Source organism: Ctenopharyngodon idella, chromosome 9, assembly GCF_019924925.1.
Source record: "Ctenopharyngodon idella isolate HZGC_01 chromosome 9, HZGC01, whole genome shotgun sequence".
In the NCBI taxonomy this organism is placed as follows: Eukaryota; Metazoa; Chordata; class Actinopteri; order Cypriniformes; family Xenocyprididae; genus Ctenopharyngodon; species Ctenopharyngodon idella.
Window position 1 is genome coordinate 8,592,305 of NC_067228.1, and position 19,821 is coordinate 8,612,125.

Here is a 19,821-nt window from a genome sequence, read left to right on the forward strand (position 1 = left end):
TCTTCTGTTTGCCTGTGGTTTACACAGTGTGCGTGACTCATCGCTCGTCTGTCCATATGGATTATTTATAAGATGACGCAGAAGGCTTGTGTTGTCCCTGCAGAGAGACTTTAATCGAGAGCTTGATCATCCTCTCATTAATGCCATCCTGTCTCACGGAAGAGCAAGACGACTGCTGTTAATTAATGGTGGTTTTCTGCAAAATTTGTTAGAATTTCTGCCCTCCTTTCCTACTCTGTTTATGAAAAACTGGGCATTGATTCAGCTGGCATAAATCAGTTGATGACGTACAGCGTAATCCTGTTTAGTGACGTTGAATGTGGACTAATGGGTAACATGTTGCATTACAGCAGATTATTACACAGTTAAAAGTGTTGTAAGGTTGTAATTGTGAATATGGTGTAGTGGTCGACCGAAATGAGGCAATACTGATATCAAGAGAGCTGATCATCCATCCATCCATCCATCCATCCAGACCAGTTTTATCTCAAACTGGTCTCTATGCCTGCATGGACTTGCAGTGTTTACTCATCTCATTAATTGGCTTGATACTTCCAGCGAGAAGCCGAGAGCACGTCCAGTTTGAAGCAATCAATTCTGCATTCCTTTGGAAATTAGATATTGATTGTTGTGTTGTCATGGGGATATACTGTGTATTCATAGTGTTTAAAAAAGGCTAGGATAGGTGAATGGAAATTTCAGGAGTCTGCTGCTAATGTTATGGGTGGTTTGGTCCTGAAACTGATCACAGACACCAGACACATGCTCTCACAGACTCCCAGAGGTACTGCTGTTGCCTTGACAACAAGATTAACAGGTTAAAATGGAGAAACTGTGATGAATATTTGTTGTAGAATTGTTCCGATATAGACTCGTCACTCTACTTTAATAAAGGGCTTGCCGCTCACTGTTTTCCCAAGGAGCTCATGTGCTCATAAGTTTTTTTATGCAAAACGCATAAAAAATATAATATTGAATATATGCACTTCAATTCCTCACCAGACATCACATTTATTATGATACATTGATTATCAATTAAACTGAAATTAACAAATAATATTATTATTAAACATATTTACTAAACTAAATAAGTTTTCTTTAATAGCTACAACATTGATTGACCAGTGTGGTTCATCCAATCAGAATTTAGAATACATTTTTAACGTTAGTTTTGATGTTTACAATCTTTTTGCTTTTAGTTCTGATGTTACATATTGGCAGTATGAAGATGTTTTTGCTATTCATTTGTTATGAATAATATGATCTTCTTATTTGCCTCCAAGTTCCAAATAAAAAAAGAAAATAATCGGATAATAGTAATAATAATCATCATCAAAAGATGAAGTTCCATGTAAAGTATTTATCTAGTTCATTGGATTATTCAGAAATTTGCTTTACCACATGGTTATTTAATATACGAACTACATTGTGGTACAATACTATTGAGATGAGATGATTTTTTTCATGCTGCACATCCTATTTTCCATCAAGGACCTTCTGAAGGTCAGCACACATTTTGCTTATTGATCTGTGGAATCTCTTGGGGATCCCAGAAGTCCTTTCTTCTCTCCACCTCTATTAGATTGTCTTTTGTAGAGTGATGTATGGATGGCCTTCCACTCATTAGGAGATTTCAATTCTTTCTTTGAGGTTTTTTTGTGTGTCTCAAAACACTCTGTGGCCTGTTGCATGAAGCTAGTTGAATAAACTGAGTTTCAGAGTAGGTTTGGAGTTGACAAATCCATAAAAAAACCAACCTAATTTAGATCAGATTCAACGGGCTCACAACGCTCTGTATAAACGTTCTCTGTCAACTCAGGTTTAATCCAGAGTTTACGATTTACTCGGAAGCATGTGCACCTGAAAGGCTGACACGTGCGGCAAACAGCCAATAACACGGAACATGGAGAGCGTCCGTCTGATTCACTTCTCATGAGAGAGCAGTGCAATTCACTTCTCTTCTGAAGATTAAGAGATCGTTATGAAAATGATCATGAAATTAAATGCATTTATAAAGCAGGAATAAACACTGTTGCTGCAGTAAAGTTTGAGAAGGCAACTGAAAGAAAATATAAATTTAGAATTATAATTATAATTCTAAATATAATAAATAATTAGCAGCAAAAGATAAGCAATTTTGTCTCTAAAATGTTTTCACAATAAACTGACTAAATTTGGAGCGAGAGATACAGGGGGAGTGGCTTCATTGCATCAGATACATGTCACTTTACTCACAGCTGAACATGTTACCTTTTGTCTTTTGTTAATCAACCATTGTTTAATTTGAGTATCAGATCGGCCTTGTTTCAAAATCTAGTGAGCTGTCTACCTAGAGAGAAGCCTGCTGTTTTCATCAGAAGATTGAGTTACGCCATTTTGTTTAAAAATTATGAGCTCAAGTTTTTTAAACATAAAACACATGCATAGATGAATCATTCACAATAAGATTCATTTAGAAAATAAATGAGTGAGTTTCCATTTCATGCCAACATCACAGGCATACATTTGACACAGTCTGTTCCTATAACTTTTAACCTGTTAACTTTTGTTGACCTAATTCTAATTCTCCATCCTTTGCCAAGCAATCCCATACACTGAAGACATCAGTCACAATGTTTTGTTTTTCTCTCTGTGTGTAACATGATGCACGACTCCTTCAGCACGACACAGGTCACCTCTCTCCAGGAGGCTGAAATAACCGAACATGGTGTCAGTGAAAAAATCTGAGGCAACGAGGGGTTATATCTTTTGACTCTATGGCCTGAAAATAACAAAAGGATGGATTATTACAGTGCCAAAACATATGGTCTATGTGCCAAAAGTACAATTTAATGCCATCTGTGTTCTTGATCACTAAAGTACACCTTTTATCAAGCATTTATCTGAAACTCTGTCTCTTGTCGAGTCATGATAATTTGTTGTTGGAAAGCCACCCATGGACTTTTGATTCACCGCTGACAACTAACCTCCTGTCTAATGAGTTAAATAGGTGCGCTTGAGCTCTCTCCGAAGGTTCAGATAATTGTGTCCAAGGCGACAGAGTGTGAAAAATTGACTGAGCTCTTGTCCTTGTCTGCCGGGGAACTTATTTTCCAAACCAGTGAAGACATTGCTAAAAGCTGTCAAACATGGCTCTATCTGGCCTCAAAGGACCTGCAGAGAATTTTGATCAGATTTTTATCATTGTTAGCAAGGACACTAGATGAATAGTCTACAATTGCAAAGGAAAACTAGTTTTTAACATACAGAAAATGTGAGCGGTTCTTGATTAGTTGCCAGGATGTTGCTATTCGATTTGCACAGTTGTTCCGTGTCTTTTTCAACTTGTTGCAGTTTCTAGGGTGTTATGTGAAAGGCTTTTAACATGCAAGTAAAATATTAAAATTCTCTATGTATGATAATTAACGAACTATAAAAGAACAGCAGTTGACCAATTAGAACTCTATAATATAATACGCTGCGCACAGTCAAGCAAGCTTTCATCATTTTTCACACAGTTCAAAATGGCCAAGAGAACTGTTCAAGCACATATTTTGATGTTCTTTAAAAAGAAAACAGAAGATATGATATATATATCCTGGATTAGTGTTTAAGGACATTCCCCTGACACAACCAACATAGCTAAAGTGCATTGATTCAGTAGGGGATTGTTGTGAAAGTTGCATTGAATTATTGAAAGTTAATGCAATCACTGAGGTGACAATGCACACATGCATATGGGTCATTGACAAATAAGGTTTTTAAAAGTGTAAAAAAAAAAACAATGAAGATATAATTAATTTTGAAGTTTTATTCAGTGTTAACAATGAGATTATGTGGTTTTTATAATCAATTAACACAGCTTTTGTCATTTATTATGAGATGGACAAAATTTGTCACCAAAAAAGTCATTTGGTAAAACCAAAAATTTGGTTTTACCAAATGACTATATTTTTGAACAATTCTAACAGGCTGATATTTAGCTAGCAAGCAAAAGGACAATCAAATATTTTATATTTAGTACAAGTTTTTAAAATATTACAACATTTTCCACATTTTATAGCGGTTGTACCGAGTGACCTGATGTTTCGGGACATGCGTATGAGCAAGTGAAAACATGAATTTTTCAAATAGTTAAACAAGAGTTAGTTGCTTTGGTTCACGACCATGTGGTCCTTTGCAGGTGTCTGAAGGATGTCACATCCTGTCACATGATACTGACCGCATGACTTGATCCAAAATGGTCCCTTTATATTGGTTACTCCGAATTACATCAATGAAATTAATTTTTCCGGATATTCTTTCTCATAACAAAGCAATGACTTCTACACATAATTTTAATCCCATTTTGCGCTATGTTGATAATATATACATTTATTACATTTTAAGATATTTTATTCACAAATGAAATGGCTCTATTGGCCTTTGGATGGTTAAACTGAATGACCTTTTGACAATTCAAAATCTTTAAAATACCTTTATATGTTGCAAAATATATTTAAAATCTTTTGGATTCAATAAAAGAGATCTAGTTGTACTATTTTACATACTTTGGATGTCATATCTTTGTTTTTTATTATTATTAAGACCTTTGGACAAAAAAATGACCCGTCACGTCATTGACCCATATATAAATGTATGTGTGTATATTTATGTATTTAAATCTGCACAGAAGCCACTCAAACCACAGCTAACAAAGACTGTACTGCTAATAGCTTGTCATAAGCACTCAAGCAGCCACCCATTAGGCCTAATATCTCAAAAGCAGCACTTTTGACTGAGTTTCTGGCTGTTTCTATCCAGTTATTTTGAATAAAAGGATGTGTGCTGTACATGTGACAGTGAGGGATGGGGGGGGAGGCATGTGTTCCATTCAGAAATGATCACCCTATTCTTTCGGTCTTTATTATCCACTGTTAGAGCCTTGGAGCCCTGAAAAGTGTGGGGCTCAAAAATATTTATCATTTAGAACTCATTTATAGACTTAATTGTATTTTTTCAAAAAAATCTGTTGAAAATGATTAGACTATAAACACTTTAGTGCCCTCTGAAGGCATCTTTTAGGTAGTTTGGCATGCAGGGATTGTGTGTGTGACTGTTACTTTCAGTTTTCCAATACTGCTGTACATTAGTAGTAACTGGTTGTCTGGCATGTCAGTAGAATCTAAGCCCTCAATCACAAAAGTCTGTCTACAAATTGCTGGGATTTGCTGCTCAAAAGGTGAATGAACATGAAGATACGATACCTGCAATTAAAGCTATTATCTGAGAGGTTGATTTGCCAGCTCTCTCTCTGTGTCTGTCAGGCAGGTAGAGTAAAGTTATCTGACACCTGAAACCCATGGTGAATGTTCTTCTGAATTGCACGTGGTGCAGAGGTGCATGCTTTCTCAACCCCAGGGGCCCCACGGAGGTGCAACAGAAGTTTCCACAATCCTCTAGAGAGCTTTACATGACACTAAGTTGGTATAACACTGTAACATTGGAATAATTTGTAAGTCATTTTTTTTAAATGATAATGGTGGGGCAAAAACAATTACCCACTAAGCCAATTACTTTTTACTTGTGCAAGTAATTGTATACAGTGTTGTAGGGTTGAGTAATGTACACTGATGTTCAGAATTTTTGGGTCAGTAAGATATTTATTTTTTAAAGAAATTAATACTTTTATTCAGCAAGGACACATTATATTGATAAAAAGTGACATTAAAGACATTTTTAAATGTTATAAATGCTGTTCTTTTAAACTATAATCTATATATCAAAAAATCCTTAAATGTGTCATGGTTCCTACAAAATATTAAGCCGCTTTCAACATTGATAATAATAAGAAACTTTTCTTGATAATAAAATTAGCATATTAAAATGATTTTTAAAGGCTCATGTGACAATGAAGACTGGAGTAATGATGCAGAAAATTCATAAGTTACATTTTAAAATATATTAAAATATTTGTCATGTCAAAATATAATTGATTTTACCGTATTTTTGATCAAATAAATATCGCCTTGGTGAGCAATAACAGGCTTTTTTTATCTTACCGATCACAAACTTTTAAATGGTAGTGTAGCTAAAAATGCTCTCTATTTTTAACCTTTGGATGTTATTCAGTATATATTGTGATATTTATTTATTTTGTCTATACATGTTATTTCCAGTGAGAAGAACCATAATTTAGCCAAACAGCAGTTTGTAAAGTAGATTAACATTTTTATGCAAGTCAGTTGCAATAAAAATCTATTAAAATAATGTGTCATGTTCATCCAATCCCATCACTAAATGAACATAATGAAAAATGATATTGAATCATTTTCATGCACCAATATATTAATTCATAGTAATTAACAGTAATATTTACCTACATACATAAAAAAAGTTTTGATTCAGGGCGAAATGAATCTTTTGAGATAATTCAATTAAACAGACAGTTTAAATTAACTCAAGGAAATGAACTAGACTTTTCAACTTTGATGTTTTTGTTATTGAGATGCTACTAAAACATCCCTGTCTCATTGCTCTCATACTTTGAGACAAGGAATTATATTGTAGAATTGGTCTAATGATAATCTTTAGGAAACTAAATGACCAAATAAAAGTGAATATTAGGTATATCACCCAGTTTTACAAAAGTTTTACAGTGTTAAGTTACCTTAAATCTTTTGGGAACAACTCTGTATGTTAAAATCTCGGTGCTAAATTCTCACCTCACCTACAGTACCTGTATCTAGAATACATATTTCCACTTGGCACATGGTTTAGATCGAAATACCACTCTGTCAGCAGCAGTAATTGTAGAACACAGTCTGTCCTATCCATATCCCCCACCTGCCCCATGCACTCTGAAAAACAAACACTTAACAATGAGCCAAGATTGGCCGTTGTACACCGTGGCTAATGCAACAGGTTCATTTCAGTCTTCACTGAGAGCTGTCAGCTGAACATAATTTAGACAGCAGTTTTATAGGTTACAGCATCTGTCGGTGGAAAGCAAGTTATTGAACTTGTAAAACTACAGTAGTCAACATTTGAAGTGGATCAAAAAAGAACTAATGGCGCTTTTCCACTGCGTGGTACTCGGTACGGCACGGCTCGGATCGCTTTACTATCGGTTTGCTTTTCCACTGCAGTTTAGTACCGCTTCAAAGTGAGAGGGATTATAGACTGATCATTATAGATGCGCCGCCTCTACTGCCGTCTACTAACGAGTCTGCACCTCGTCTGCTGACCATGACATAGCCATTTCTTTTTTCAAGTTGCTGCGACAGTCATTTAAAGCAAGTCGTTTCGCGAACAAATGGTACTGCGGTGGCTGTTACTGATTTAAATCTAGCGGGTTTGGTGTCTCGTGTTTCAAATCCAAAGATGCTGGTAGTGACAATTCTCTCTGACCAATCAGTGATTTGCAGTGTTTACACGTCACATTTAGTTTCAGTACGAGGTGGTACTATTTAAGCGAGCCGTACCGTTCCGTACCGAGCCGTATCGAGCCGTACCAAACCGTACCATGCAGTGGAAAAGCGCCATAAGTTGTCCTATAAGAAGAAAGTTTTAGGACAACTTTGATGAAAGGTTTTGATCCACTTCAAATGTTGACTACTGTATTTTTTAAGGATGTTGTTTTGTAACAAAATTATGCTCTAGTAACCAGGGCTTAGTATAGCTCATTCCAAATTGAAAATTTTCAAGGCCTATGGAAGAAAAAATTCTTAATAGATTGACTAACTGATGACGGTATTGTTCTCACTTACTATATGTACAGCAGGGTTGGATGGATGTCTAATGGCTCTCTTGAGGACAGTAGAACTACCAGTAGTTTGTTACTCATCCAGATAATGGGCCAGATTTGTAATTGTATGGATGTGCTCAACTGTTTGTCACAATCCAGAAGGTTTGGATCTTTCACTTCCAAATTACTTTCTTGCGTTTAAAGGAAAACATAGTGTCAGTGCATCCTCTTTTTTTTTTTTTTTTCCTGAAAAAGAAATCACTTTTTTTTTTTTTTTAAATATCAGCCTTCATATTGCTTATTGAACATAACATAAAAGTAACAATTCTTATTTATTTGTATCATCCAATTTTCTTTTTGCATTTTAATATTAAAGGATTAGTCCACTTTTAAATAAACATTTCCTGATAATTTACTCACCCCCATGTCATCCAAGATGTTCATGTCTTTCTTTCTTCAGTCGAAAAGAAATGAAGGTTTTTGACGAAAACATTCCAGGATTATTCTCCTTATAGTGGACTTCAATGGCCTCCAGACGGTTGAAGGTCAAAATTACAGTTTCAGTGCAGCTTCAAAGGGCTTTAAACGATACCAGACGAGGAATAAGGGTCTTATCTAGCGAAACGATCGGTCATTTTCGAAAAAAATTGTAAATGTATATGCTTTATATAAACAAATGTTCGCCTTCTAAATGCTTCCGCCAAAACCGCATTTCCGTATTCTCCAAAAAGTTTACGATGTATGTCCTACGCCTACCTTATTCAACTTACGGAAAAAATGTAACTGTCGCTGCGTTCGTTCCGTAAGTAGAATAGGGAAGGCGTAGGACATACAGCGTAAACTTTTTGGATAATAAGGAAATGCGGTTTTGGCGGAAGCACTTAGAAAGCGATTATTTGTTTATATAAAGCATATACATTTACATTTTTTTTTCGTAAATGACCGATCGTTTCGCTAGATAAGACCCTTATTCCTCGTCTGGTATCGTTTAAAGCCCTTTTAAGCTGCACTGAAACTGTCATTTTGACCTTCAACCGTCTGGAGGCCATTGAAGTCCACTATAAGGAGAATAATCCTGGAATGTTTTCGTCAAAAACCTTCATTTCTTTTCGACTGAAGAAAGAAATACATGAACATCTTGGATGACATGGGGGTGAGTAAATTATCAGGAAATGTTTATTTAAAAGTGGACTAATCCTTTAATATTACTGAGCATTTACTTGTAAATTTTTTTTTTTTTTTTTTTTTTTTTTTTTTTAAGCAAAATTCATTATCAGTTCATATGCAGTGTATACTTTGTGATGCAGTGAAGTCAAGACCTCCTGTTGCAGAATCTTTCGAGGATCGAGGAACTCTGTTGATTGAAGTATCAGCCTTTCCTTTACAAGTTCACAGACAGGAAGTACATAAGCCATAAATAGCATCAAGTGTCCATTAATACCACCATGAAGTTTAACATACTCTGAGGGTCATAGTCTTCTTTAATGAGGATCAAGCTATTTAGACCAATAAACAGCTGTTAAATTTAGCGCGATGTGCTGTAAACACAGTCGACTGTCATGTGACCACTAGTGCAATGAAGAAAAAGAGGAATTTCTAGATAGATAGTAAATACATATTTTTAGTTTCACATTGCCTCATCTCTGGGGATATACTTCCTCTCCTGTGTGTTTTTGCTGTACGCTTCATATTTTATGATCTTTAATTCTTTTGCCGCTGTTGACAGAATTTTCTGTCATTTATGACACAGTGCTTCCCAGCCATTGTTGGAATTTTCCGGCAATCCGTGTTTTAACTGTTATAAGGTGTGAAGTGAAGAAGACTGTTACAAGTGAAGAAGCAGCAGAAACAAGCGATAGAAGCAATGCTTATGCACTTGTAAAATAATGTTATCAAATGTTCAAATCAACGTTATCATCAAATAAATCAAAACTGCCTAACGTTATCGAATGAAATGCTGACCCATGAAGAGGTATAGGACTGTGAAGCTTTGGGGGTGTTGATGGACTCGATCTACTCCATCTATGTTTCGACAGATCAAGTGTCCATTAATACCACCATGAAGCTTAACACAGTAAGTCACAGTCTTCTTTAATGATGATCAAGCCGTTTAGAGCAATAAACAACTGTTGAACTTGCGCAGTATATGATGTAAACAGTCGATTGCCATTTGACCACTGGTGCAATGAAGATAAACAGGAAGTTCCAGATAGTTGAATACATATTTTCAGTTTCACATTGCCTCATTTCTGGGGATATACTTCCTCTCCTGTGTGTTTTGGCATAAATGTGACCAATGCAAGGACAGTTATCTAATGCATTTGTCCTTTTTCCTTGTGAATGATGGCCTCATGTCACTCCAAACCCGTAAGACCTTTGTTCATCTTCGGAACACAAATTAAGATTTTTTTTTTTTTTTTTTTTTTTATAAAATCCGATGGCTCAGTGAGGCCTGCATTGACAGCAAGACAATTAACACTTTCAGTGCCCAGAAAGCTGGGTCACTTTCATGTGACTCCAGTGGTTCAACCTTAATGCTATGAAGCGACGAGAATACTTTTTGTGCGCCAAAAAAAAAAAAAAAAGACTTTATTCAACAGTCTCTAGTGATGGCCGATTTCAAAACACTGCTTCATGAAGCTTCAAAGCTTTACAAATCATTTGTTTTGAATCAGTGGTTCAAAGCGTGTATCAAACTGCCAAAGTCACACCCCCAGTGGTGAACCACTGAAATTTCGAAACACTTATGAAGTAACGAAGCCTCGTTTACTGAAATCACGTGACTGTGGCAGTTTGATACATGCTCAGAACCACTGATTCAAAACAAAAGATTTGTAAAGCTTCAAAACTTAATGAAGCAGTTTTTTGAAATCGCCCATCACTAGATAATGTTGAATAAAGTCGTTATTTTGTTTTTTGGCACACAAAAAGTATTCCTGTCGCTTCATAACAGTAAGGTTGAACCACTGGAGTCACATGAACTGTTTTAAATACGTCTTTAGTAGCTTTCTAGGCATAGAAAGTGTTAACTGTCTTGCTGTCAATACAGGCCTCACTGAGCCATCAGATTTTATGAAAAATATCTTAATTTGTGTTCTGAAGATGAACGAAGGTCTTACGGGTGTAGAACGACATGAGGATGAGTAATTAATGACAGAATTTTCATTTTTGGGTGAACTAACCCTTTAAATCAGACCTCACTCAACAGACATGACAAAGCAACTTTTTGGTGTGGAAAGAGTTAACAGATGATGCCAGTGGTTTACATGTTATAGTACCCCCTCATGTACAAATGTAAATGACCGTAAATGATAAAACCATCAATTTAGCTCTCATAGTTGTTTGTTGTTAAATAAATATTTTGAACCGATTGCATTGGTTAAACAAATTATTGCCGGTTATTTATCAGTACAGCCCACATCCTGATTTGGCAGTGTTAAGGGCTTTAGAATTTTATTTGAAAAAAAGATTATGAATATCATAATTTAGTAATGAATTACTTTTTTTTTGATTTAATGTATTTAAATTTGTGATTAATAAAATGGACATTCAAATATTTATTTTGTGTGGGGTGACACTTTTCACAAGAATCTGAGCCGTAATCGTAATATTGAATAATTGTGTTGCTTTAAAGTAAACCCAAGATCCCTGCTGTCAAGTCACGGTCTCTGCATGGCCTGTGGTTTTTGGTTACGTGCTGGGCTTGTCTTCTCTGAGCTGTCAGGGGTGTGTGAATAGGCGCGTAATGTTTGTTTTATTAAGTCTGCAGGAGGGCGATGAGCTATCAGGCGCTCTGAGAATCCCTGGAATCCTGTGTAGGGTCAGTTATATACTGCAGAGATGGAGAGACAAGCGATGAAAGAAAGGAGAGGCGAATGCTGTTTTGTAACACCAAAGACCTTTGATGCTAATTAGATCCCAAAGGTCCAGCATTGATGATTCACCCATTTCCCTTTTTTAGGTCTTTTGCTTTCGTTAGATAGAACTACAAACCTACCGTTTCAGCTGCAAGCTGATACCCTAATTCTCATAATTACACAATTGATTTTTGTATCTTTGTATGACCTCACTTCAAATGAAATCTAAGTTGTTTTTTCTGCTCTTTGTCTGCATCCTGCATAATTTTACTAGCTGAATCAATTTAATTCGAAAAACAGAAAATTGTGGTTGTTGCATAATGACATGTCGAGCTGTTTGTGCGTTACATTGTCAGATTTTCCTGTGTGCAACTTATGTTTTTAGTTTATTTTTCTGCATTATCTTTTACAAAATTCTCTTTTTATGCAGTTATTGTTCTCTTACAGGAATGTTTCAGATGCATTTTGTGGCAAAACGTCGATTTCCACAGAAAATAGTGTCAGCTTATCTATCATTGTGTAGGCCAGGGAGTAAACATTACAATTCTTTCCACACCTAAGACAAATACTTGTCATCATGAGACTGATGTGATGGTATCTGAGGAAGTTTATATAACTTTGTTTTAGTTTCAATTTCATGACCATGTAAAACCGATAAACCCTGTATTTTGGTATGATACATGGAAAAATATCTAAAAAAATATCATAACTTGCTGTCAGCATGGAGGGAACTTCATCATTAAAGCATAACCAGAAGTTCAAACACTTAAAAAAGATGATAGCTTTATAGGTATAATTAACTGCTTTTTACTGAATTATTCATAGTAGTGCTTTAGTGCTTTACTGTATCGATTTATAAATTATTTATTTATTTTTAATATCTTGTGTTTAGGCCTTCTTGTAAAACAGTGTATATCTAATGCCTGGCCCCGTATAAACTGAGGTTTGAGTTTAAATGATCCTCTGTGGTAATCAATGTTATGCCAAATTTATCAACAGCCTTTTTTGAACCTGAAACATTCCTAATAATGCTCAATTATAAGGCAGGCCAAAGACCCTACCATTTGGGGTTGGTAAAATTGTTTTTTAAATGATTTTGAAAGAAATGCTTTTATACCAAGATGACATTCATTTAATCAAAAATACAGTAAAAACAGTAATATTGTAAAGTATTATTACAATTTAAAATAATTTGTTTGTATTTTAATATATTTTAAAATGCACAATTTAACATTATAAATGTCTTTTTTTGTCTTATAAATGTCACTTTTAGTTAATTAATGCATCCTTGAATAAAAGTATTAATTTCTTGAAAAAAAAAAAACTTTACTAACCCTAAACTTCTATTTTCAAAAGAAGCAAAAGCAACTGAATTTAGTACATTATACATCATGTTAGGTTCTTGATTATATTTTATCAAAATTTAAGTTTGTCACAATTGATTTGATTGATCTGTTTGTTTCTCATTCATTCTCATGCATGTTTTTTTTCTCCCTCATTGCTCTGCCTGCTGTTTGTTTGTAAGTATGATTTGAATCATCACTTCCAGTCTTTCACCTCTAGTCTAACCATATCAATCCTTTCTCAACAACTTTTCTCTCTCTGTTTCATAATCCTCACAAATGAACCCTAACTATCAAGATGACCTTTTTGTCAGCACCATTCCTATGATGACACCTTTAGATGTGTACTCAAATAAATGCATTCAAATGAAACATAATCTCTAGGAAAATGAATAGAGCAAATAGAAATGAAGTCTGGGAAAGGACTGTTGTAGTTCTGGAATTGTTTATGGTGTGTGGTGTGGTGGGAAAGTGGGGCCGTTGGTACTCTGTGAGAGGATGTTTTGGTAGGAAATACAGTCCTCTGTTGTGAAGGATATTGTGGCTCAGTGCCACAGCAGCTTACGCAGAGCTCCATTAGAGTCAAAGCCATCTAAATGTGATAATGCAACGACTCTTAACGGCTCTAAGTTAGGTCAGCTCTTAATAGTACTTGGCAAAAGTGAGTCTGCACTCCTGTATTGTGCAATGCTCATGCGTGCTTGCATTGCAGAAGACCTGTAACATGACCATGGCTAGAATAATAATGTACGTGTTGTCATATTTTAATGGAAACACTAAATAGTCATTTTATTGATAATTAATTAATAATAATTTTATTATATTTATTACATATTTATATTGGCTATTTAAAAAAAATATATGTATATGTCCTGTCCTAACTTCCTGTTCTAAAAGGAAATCTGTCGACACAGGAATTGTATCAAATAATATCATTGACTTTTTAACTCTTCACTGACTGATTCCTTTTTCTTTTAAACTTTGTTGCATGGCTCTGTTTCTCTGTATTAGGTTTTTCTTAGAGTTTAACCCCAACTAACTAAATTTTATAGTGTATTTAAACACATTAATGTTAGCTGACCTAATATGTCATATCCTGTGACTGCAGTTTCTGTCATTGTAAATGTCATTTATTAAGGTCAGATCACTCAGTGTCAATGCACTTTTCTCTCTTGTTCCAGGAGAAGGAAGGCTGGCATTCTGCCCAGCTTGGAGGACCTGCTGTTTTACAGTATTGCCGAAGGCCAGGAGAGGATCCCAGCTCACAAATTCATTACCGTGAGTGACAGCGCTCCCTTTATACATGTTAAAGGGTTAGTTCACCCAAAAATGAAATTTCTGTCATTAATTACTCCCCCTCATGTCGTTCCACACCCGTCAGACCTTCGTTCATCTTCAGAACACAAATTAAGATATTTTTTAATGAAATTTGGGGGTTTCTGAGCCACACATAAGCAGCAAAGTCATTGCACCTTTTGAGGTCCAGAAAGGTAGTAAAGACATTGTTAAAATAGTCCATGTGACTACATTGCTTCAACCTTAATGTTATGAAGCGATGAGAATACATTTTGTGCGCAAAAAATAACAACAAGCCGGCGTTCTGACGTCTGCAATGACGTTGCTACCTATGTGTGGTCAGAAACCCTTGGATTTCATCAAAAATATCTTAATTTGTGTTCCGAAGATGAACAAAGGTCTTGCAGGTTTGGGATGACATAAGGGTGAATACTCAATGACCGAAATTTCATTTTTGGGTGAACTAATCCTTTAAAATACGCAAGGTCAGATATTATAGGCTGTAGCATGTTTTGTTTACATCTCCTGCTAATAGGTCACCAATTCCTTGTGATAGTATGACCGAAGAAGGGACTGATGGGGTCAGTGTGTACAGTTATTGATGTGTTGCTGCTGTTATCAGTGCCTCTAAATGGGGCACAGAGCCATGTTTTATTACACTAAGGCTTTTTATCTAACCGGACTGACAAAGGAAGTAAAACCCCCTGATAAGAGTGTTTTGATTGATGATAGTAATAAGTAATGCTATCGAAAATGAGTTGTAACTCTTATTTGTGCTCATGGAAATCTCTTATGTGTGCCTTCAGGCACTGAAGGCCACTGGACTTCGAACAGGAGATCCACGTCTAAAAGAATGTATGGACATGTTGAAAGTCACTCTCAAATCCACGTCAGATGGCGTAATGCTGGACCGACATCTGTTCAAAAAGTGAGTTGACATTGTTTTTAATGTGTTGTAGTATATTCAGGATATATGCACAGAAAAAAATGGCTTAGACCACGATGAATGTCGGTGCTGGTTTAGGCTGCTGGATAATAGCAAAAATTTTGGTGAACCAGCATATATTTTTCCTGGTGGATCTGGTTGATCATCAAACTGATTCTTCAGATGGTTAAGAAGTTGAAGAAGTCAAGTTTATTACATTAGAATAGAGTATTATGTGCAGTGTTCATTGTACATTTATATATGCATCCATAAAATATAGGATTCTGCCTGAAACGGGTGACCTCTTTGTGGATCTATCTGCTGACAAACAAATTGGGATTTTATAACAGTTCCCAAATACACACACTCTCATACACATTTAGGTATTATACATATATGATTGATTCCATATATTATACTTTGCATCTTATTGATAGTTGGTAATCGCTGTCTTTTGGCAACATGAGCGAACCTTGACAATCTGCTCCCTCTAGCTGTGTATCACTCTTCAGACATAATCCATAAACGCCTCCCTCCATAACAAGCCTGATAGATGTCTGTTTTTCAGCATCTCTGCTGTTGGTGCTGCGTTTACCGGCCCAGTCGATCTGGCTGCCACTGACAGCTTCATTACAGACTGAAGAGATGAATGCAGTCGTGTCAGCTTGTAGAGGCTTGATAGATTATGGCAGTGAGTGACCTTGTATGGCAGACAGAGCCATAAAGAGGCAGTGAGAGATGATATTTGGAATTGAATACTACTACTTAAAGTTGCATTTATTTCCTTATTTAACCATTTTTAACAAAGAAATGAACAGAGCTTTTGACAAAATGTTCACTCAAACAAATCTGTTTATTCTCAATCAACACAGATGCACAAATATTGTATCTAAAAAATCTGATTGACGTGTGCAGTATGAGATACTAAAAAGGAAACGTGGATGAAAAAGAATAACAAAAGAAAGATAAATGATTTTGGGTGAATTAGCAGCAGTTAATAAACAAACTCCATGCATTTATTTTGATCAATGTGAAGCCCAAGACCACTGGGACGAAGAAAAGCCAACGAAATGAAAACAAACACTTATTGAATAAGTGCATCTTTAATGCAAAATAATAGGCGTTATACAGTATATACAGCTCAGCTTAGATGTATACAGCTACTGATTCTTATAACTTAGTAAATGAAACAGTTTGTGAAATGTCTGATTATGATCTTGAAAAAAAAAAAAAAAATCCAGATCATTTCACATTTTGAAATCTAATATTTTATAAAAATGTCTTTGTTCGATTTAATAATGAATTGAGAAAAAGATGTTAAAAAATATGTGGTCTTTTACCTTCACTCTGCAAATGGAAGGTCAAGTCGGGCTCATTGCATTGTGGTATGTACCTAGTACTACCGCCGTGTGCTCTGCTGTATAATGCACAATTTTGCAAAAGTGGTCATTCAGGTTTTCTATGCATACAGATTGTATTGCGTATGGTGCACAATATACATACTGCAGAAATAGTAGTATGCTATTCCAAACATATTGGTTACTGTCTAGCTACTCCTGTCCTACAGAAATAAGTAATAAATTCACATCCACATAAATCTGAGCAGAAGCACTGTGCACAGCTATTTTGAGCTTGTCTGTCCGTTCAGGGACCTTGGTGAAGCAACTGGACCAATATTTCAGACACAATCACAGGAGAGGTTTGTGTTTATGATGCCTTTGAACGCTATACTTCCCTTTGCTGCAGTGAAAGTGAATCACCCAGCTCTGTAAAACCAGCCATGGCTTCCTCTCTCACGCCATAGATGTTCAGACATTTTACAATAAATCTTACATTTTTCAGTGAGAAATGTGCATTGGAACAGATCCAATGTGTGTTATGCTCTTCTACCTTATGATCAAAGTGGAAATAAACATTTAGTTTCTTGAGGAGGGCATGTAAACAATTGCTTCAAGAAAATCTGTGTTTTTAATGTGTGTTGCTTTGATTCTTGAGCGCTGTAATTTATACAAAAGTGTTGCACTTTTATCACTTGTCTCCCTAAAATGCAAAATGTTTTTTTTTATTATTATTATTTACAAGTAGATGGCATAAATGAGCCAGTTTATGCAGATAATTGGTCATGTAGTGGAGTTAACAGAGTTATGTCTGATTTAAGTAACACATTTATCTCTGATATTTTTCCTATAATTACTTAGGAGAAAAAAAATACACAAGTAGACAAAAAGACATACTTTCTCCCATAAATTCTGAGCAAGCCACTAGTAGATATACATTCTTCAGCTCTGTGCTGCTCTTGTTTCTCCAGGTGTGTCCAAAGCAACATTGTTCTCCTAACCCAGGCCTTCCGGAAGAAGTTTGTCATCCCTGATTTCCAGACTTTCGCCTCCCACATCGACACACTTTATGAGAAAGGCCGTAAACTTTCCGGGGGTCTGGTAAGATGAGAGTGGATTCGGCGAAAATGTCTTTTCTACTTGATACAGCCTTTGTTTCTGCTCACTTCTTTCTTTTGCTCACAGGTTGCTGACTACATTCCCCAACTTGCCAAATTCAGCCCAGATCTGTGGGCCGTTTCCCTTTGCACAGTAGATGGTCAAAGGTATGAATCATCTACTGACAGGAACTACTTATTTTAACTTTAGATTTTGATTATTTTAGGTTCATATACTGAGAGGAACTGCTTCTCTTTTTTATCATCAATGGCTAGTTTCACAGTATTTGTCACTTAAAAAGCTTTGAACTTGAGTTGGAGAATTATGATTTTCATATTTCAACAAGCTTTGATGATCAGTTTGGGTATTTATTAACCAAACCACTTGAAATGCGCAGTCACTCACCTTTCACTATGTACATTGTGACAAGTACCGGAAAAACGTCATATATATTGGTCACAAAACCATCACATAAAGTGGCAGCTAATCTTATCATTTAATAAATGCTCCAGTATTCTCCTGGACTAGTCATCCAGCGGAGATAAAACATGCTAAATGGTTATCCTTGTGTGAGAATTACTGATAACAGGACTATAAACTCTAAACTGTCATTAATGTTTCCCTCAATACTTAGACCCATGTGTCATGGTACATCCTTTGATCTCTGATAATTAGGACATAAATATAATCTATATGTTTTACCCCATGCTATAGAATTTGTTGTAAAGATACATGGGGTGCCTACATACCTCTGTAGTGTTTGCTATGGCCATTGACCTGTTACACAGAAACTAGCTCTTTTAGTCAACAACACTGCCAAAGCCTTGACCTATTGAAAGAAATTTATGGAATAGCTTCACTTTGTTTTTGTTTTTTTTAGATCTTTACACAAAATGCCTAATTAACTGAATTCACCCTCAGAGATCCATTCTAGCAAATCTGTAACAGTTTTTCAAAGTTGTTTGTACTAAATGAAATAAATAGAAAACTACATACAACAAGAGCTCATACTCTGAAATCTGTTACATAACACAATACACGATTTGAATCTCACAGCAACCAAAAAACAACAACAACAACAAAACAGACAACATGATCACTGCCTATTGACAGAGTTTTTCCTGCATTGAAAATACTTTGGCAGCTGCCAAAATGAATCTTTGTCCCGCCAAAGATTTATCTGATTATTTAATGTGACTGTATCGGTACCCGCTGATAGCCGGTGGGTTAAAAATGCTTTAAAACACTCCCGTGAGTGTTTGTGTGCTCTGTGAAGAGCGTCAAAGGTTTCTATTTACAATGTGTTTTTGCAGTTTTTAGCTTCGTAGCCAATCACATATCTGTTAAGCGTGTGAACGCAGTAGCCAATCATATGTGTTTAGTTTAGTCAGAATCCGCTCAACATCACTGAGTTTGTTCAGCACGAGTTCTGCATGCTTGTGAATCCTTTCATTATAACCAACAAATTATAAACAATGCGAATAAGAGATTCTTTCTACAACATGGACAGCTTCATTGATTATAATGGGAGTTTTCGCAAGAGAGGTTTCTTCACACTGCTAACTACACATTGCAAAGTTTCTGGTTTGAAAACCCAGTTTAAATGCGCAATTGAATCCGATTGACAATGATAACCATAGCAATGAACACAACAAAACAATCTGATACTGTGAGTCAAATGATCTGTGCACTAAATCTTGGAGTGTAAAGTAAATGCAAACTTTTTCTATGTAATGTGTTACTTTGTTGTTCATTTTATAACTAACTTTTCAAATCAGTCACTCAGTGACTTTTTACATATACATTTACAGATTTTTAAATATAAAATAGTTATAAGCACTTTGTTTTATGATCTATCCTGACAGTGATCACTTTTTATTTAGTTAATAAATAGGATAAGTTAATAATACAAACAGTTTCTTTGCCATTTATTTATTTATTTATTTATTTGGATTTATTGTCAGTACTGGGCTTGCAGTTCACATGGGTAGGGTACTTGTGGCGGAGATTGGGGAAACCAAATGTGGATGACTGTGTTCGTCCTCCACCACCAAAGACTATTTTTGACCAAGGAAAAACCGTCATTGACACCACTGCTAGCTATTTTAGATTAAGTTTAGAAATAAAAAATTAGATTTTTTTTCTCATAGTATTTAGAGAAAAAATTCTCCCCAAAAATAACCTACCTTATAAATATATTGTTTAATTTAAGTTTAAAGTTGTTGAAAGTTGCAATAGTCTTTTCTTCCCTATTGTGACG

General features: G+C 35.5%; 1 protein-coding gene across 3 annotated transcripts in view; it reads left to right on the top strand.

Moving 5' to 3' along the window:
- glsb (glutaminase b) overlaps positions 1-19,821 on the top strand; it is a 48,303-nt gene that overhangs the window by 2,685 nt on the left and 25,797 nt on the right. For 2 of the 3 annotated variants that reach the window (XM_051906457.1, XM_051906459.1), the window contains exons 2-5: positions 14,087-14,183; positions 15,008-15,129; positions 17,435-17,564; positions 17,649-17,728. In XM_051906457.1, the coding sequence (XP_051762417.1) occupies positions 14,087-14,183; positions 15,008-15,129; positions 17,435-17,564; positions 17,649-17,728 (429 nt within the window). The remainder of the gene's footprint in view (positions 1-14,086; positions 14,184-15,007; positions 15,130-17,434; positions 17,565-17,648; positions 17,729-19,821) is intronic. The other variant, XM_051906458.1, reaches the window with a different exon arrangement.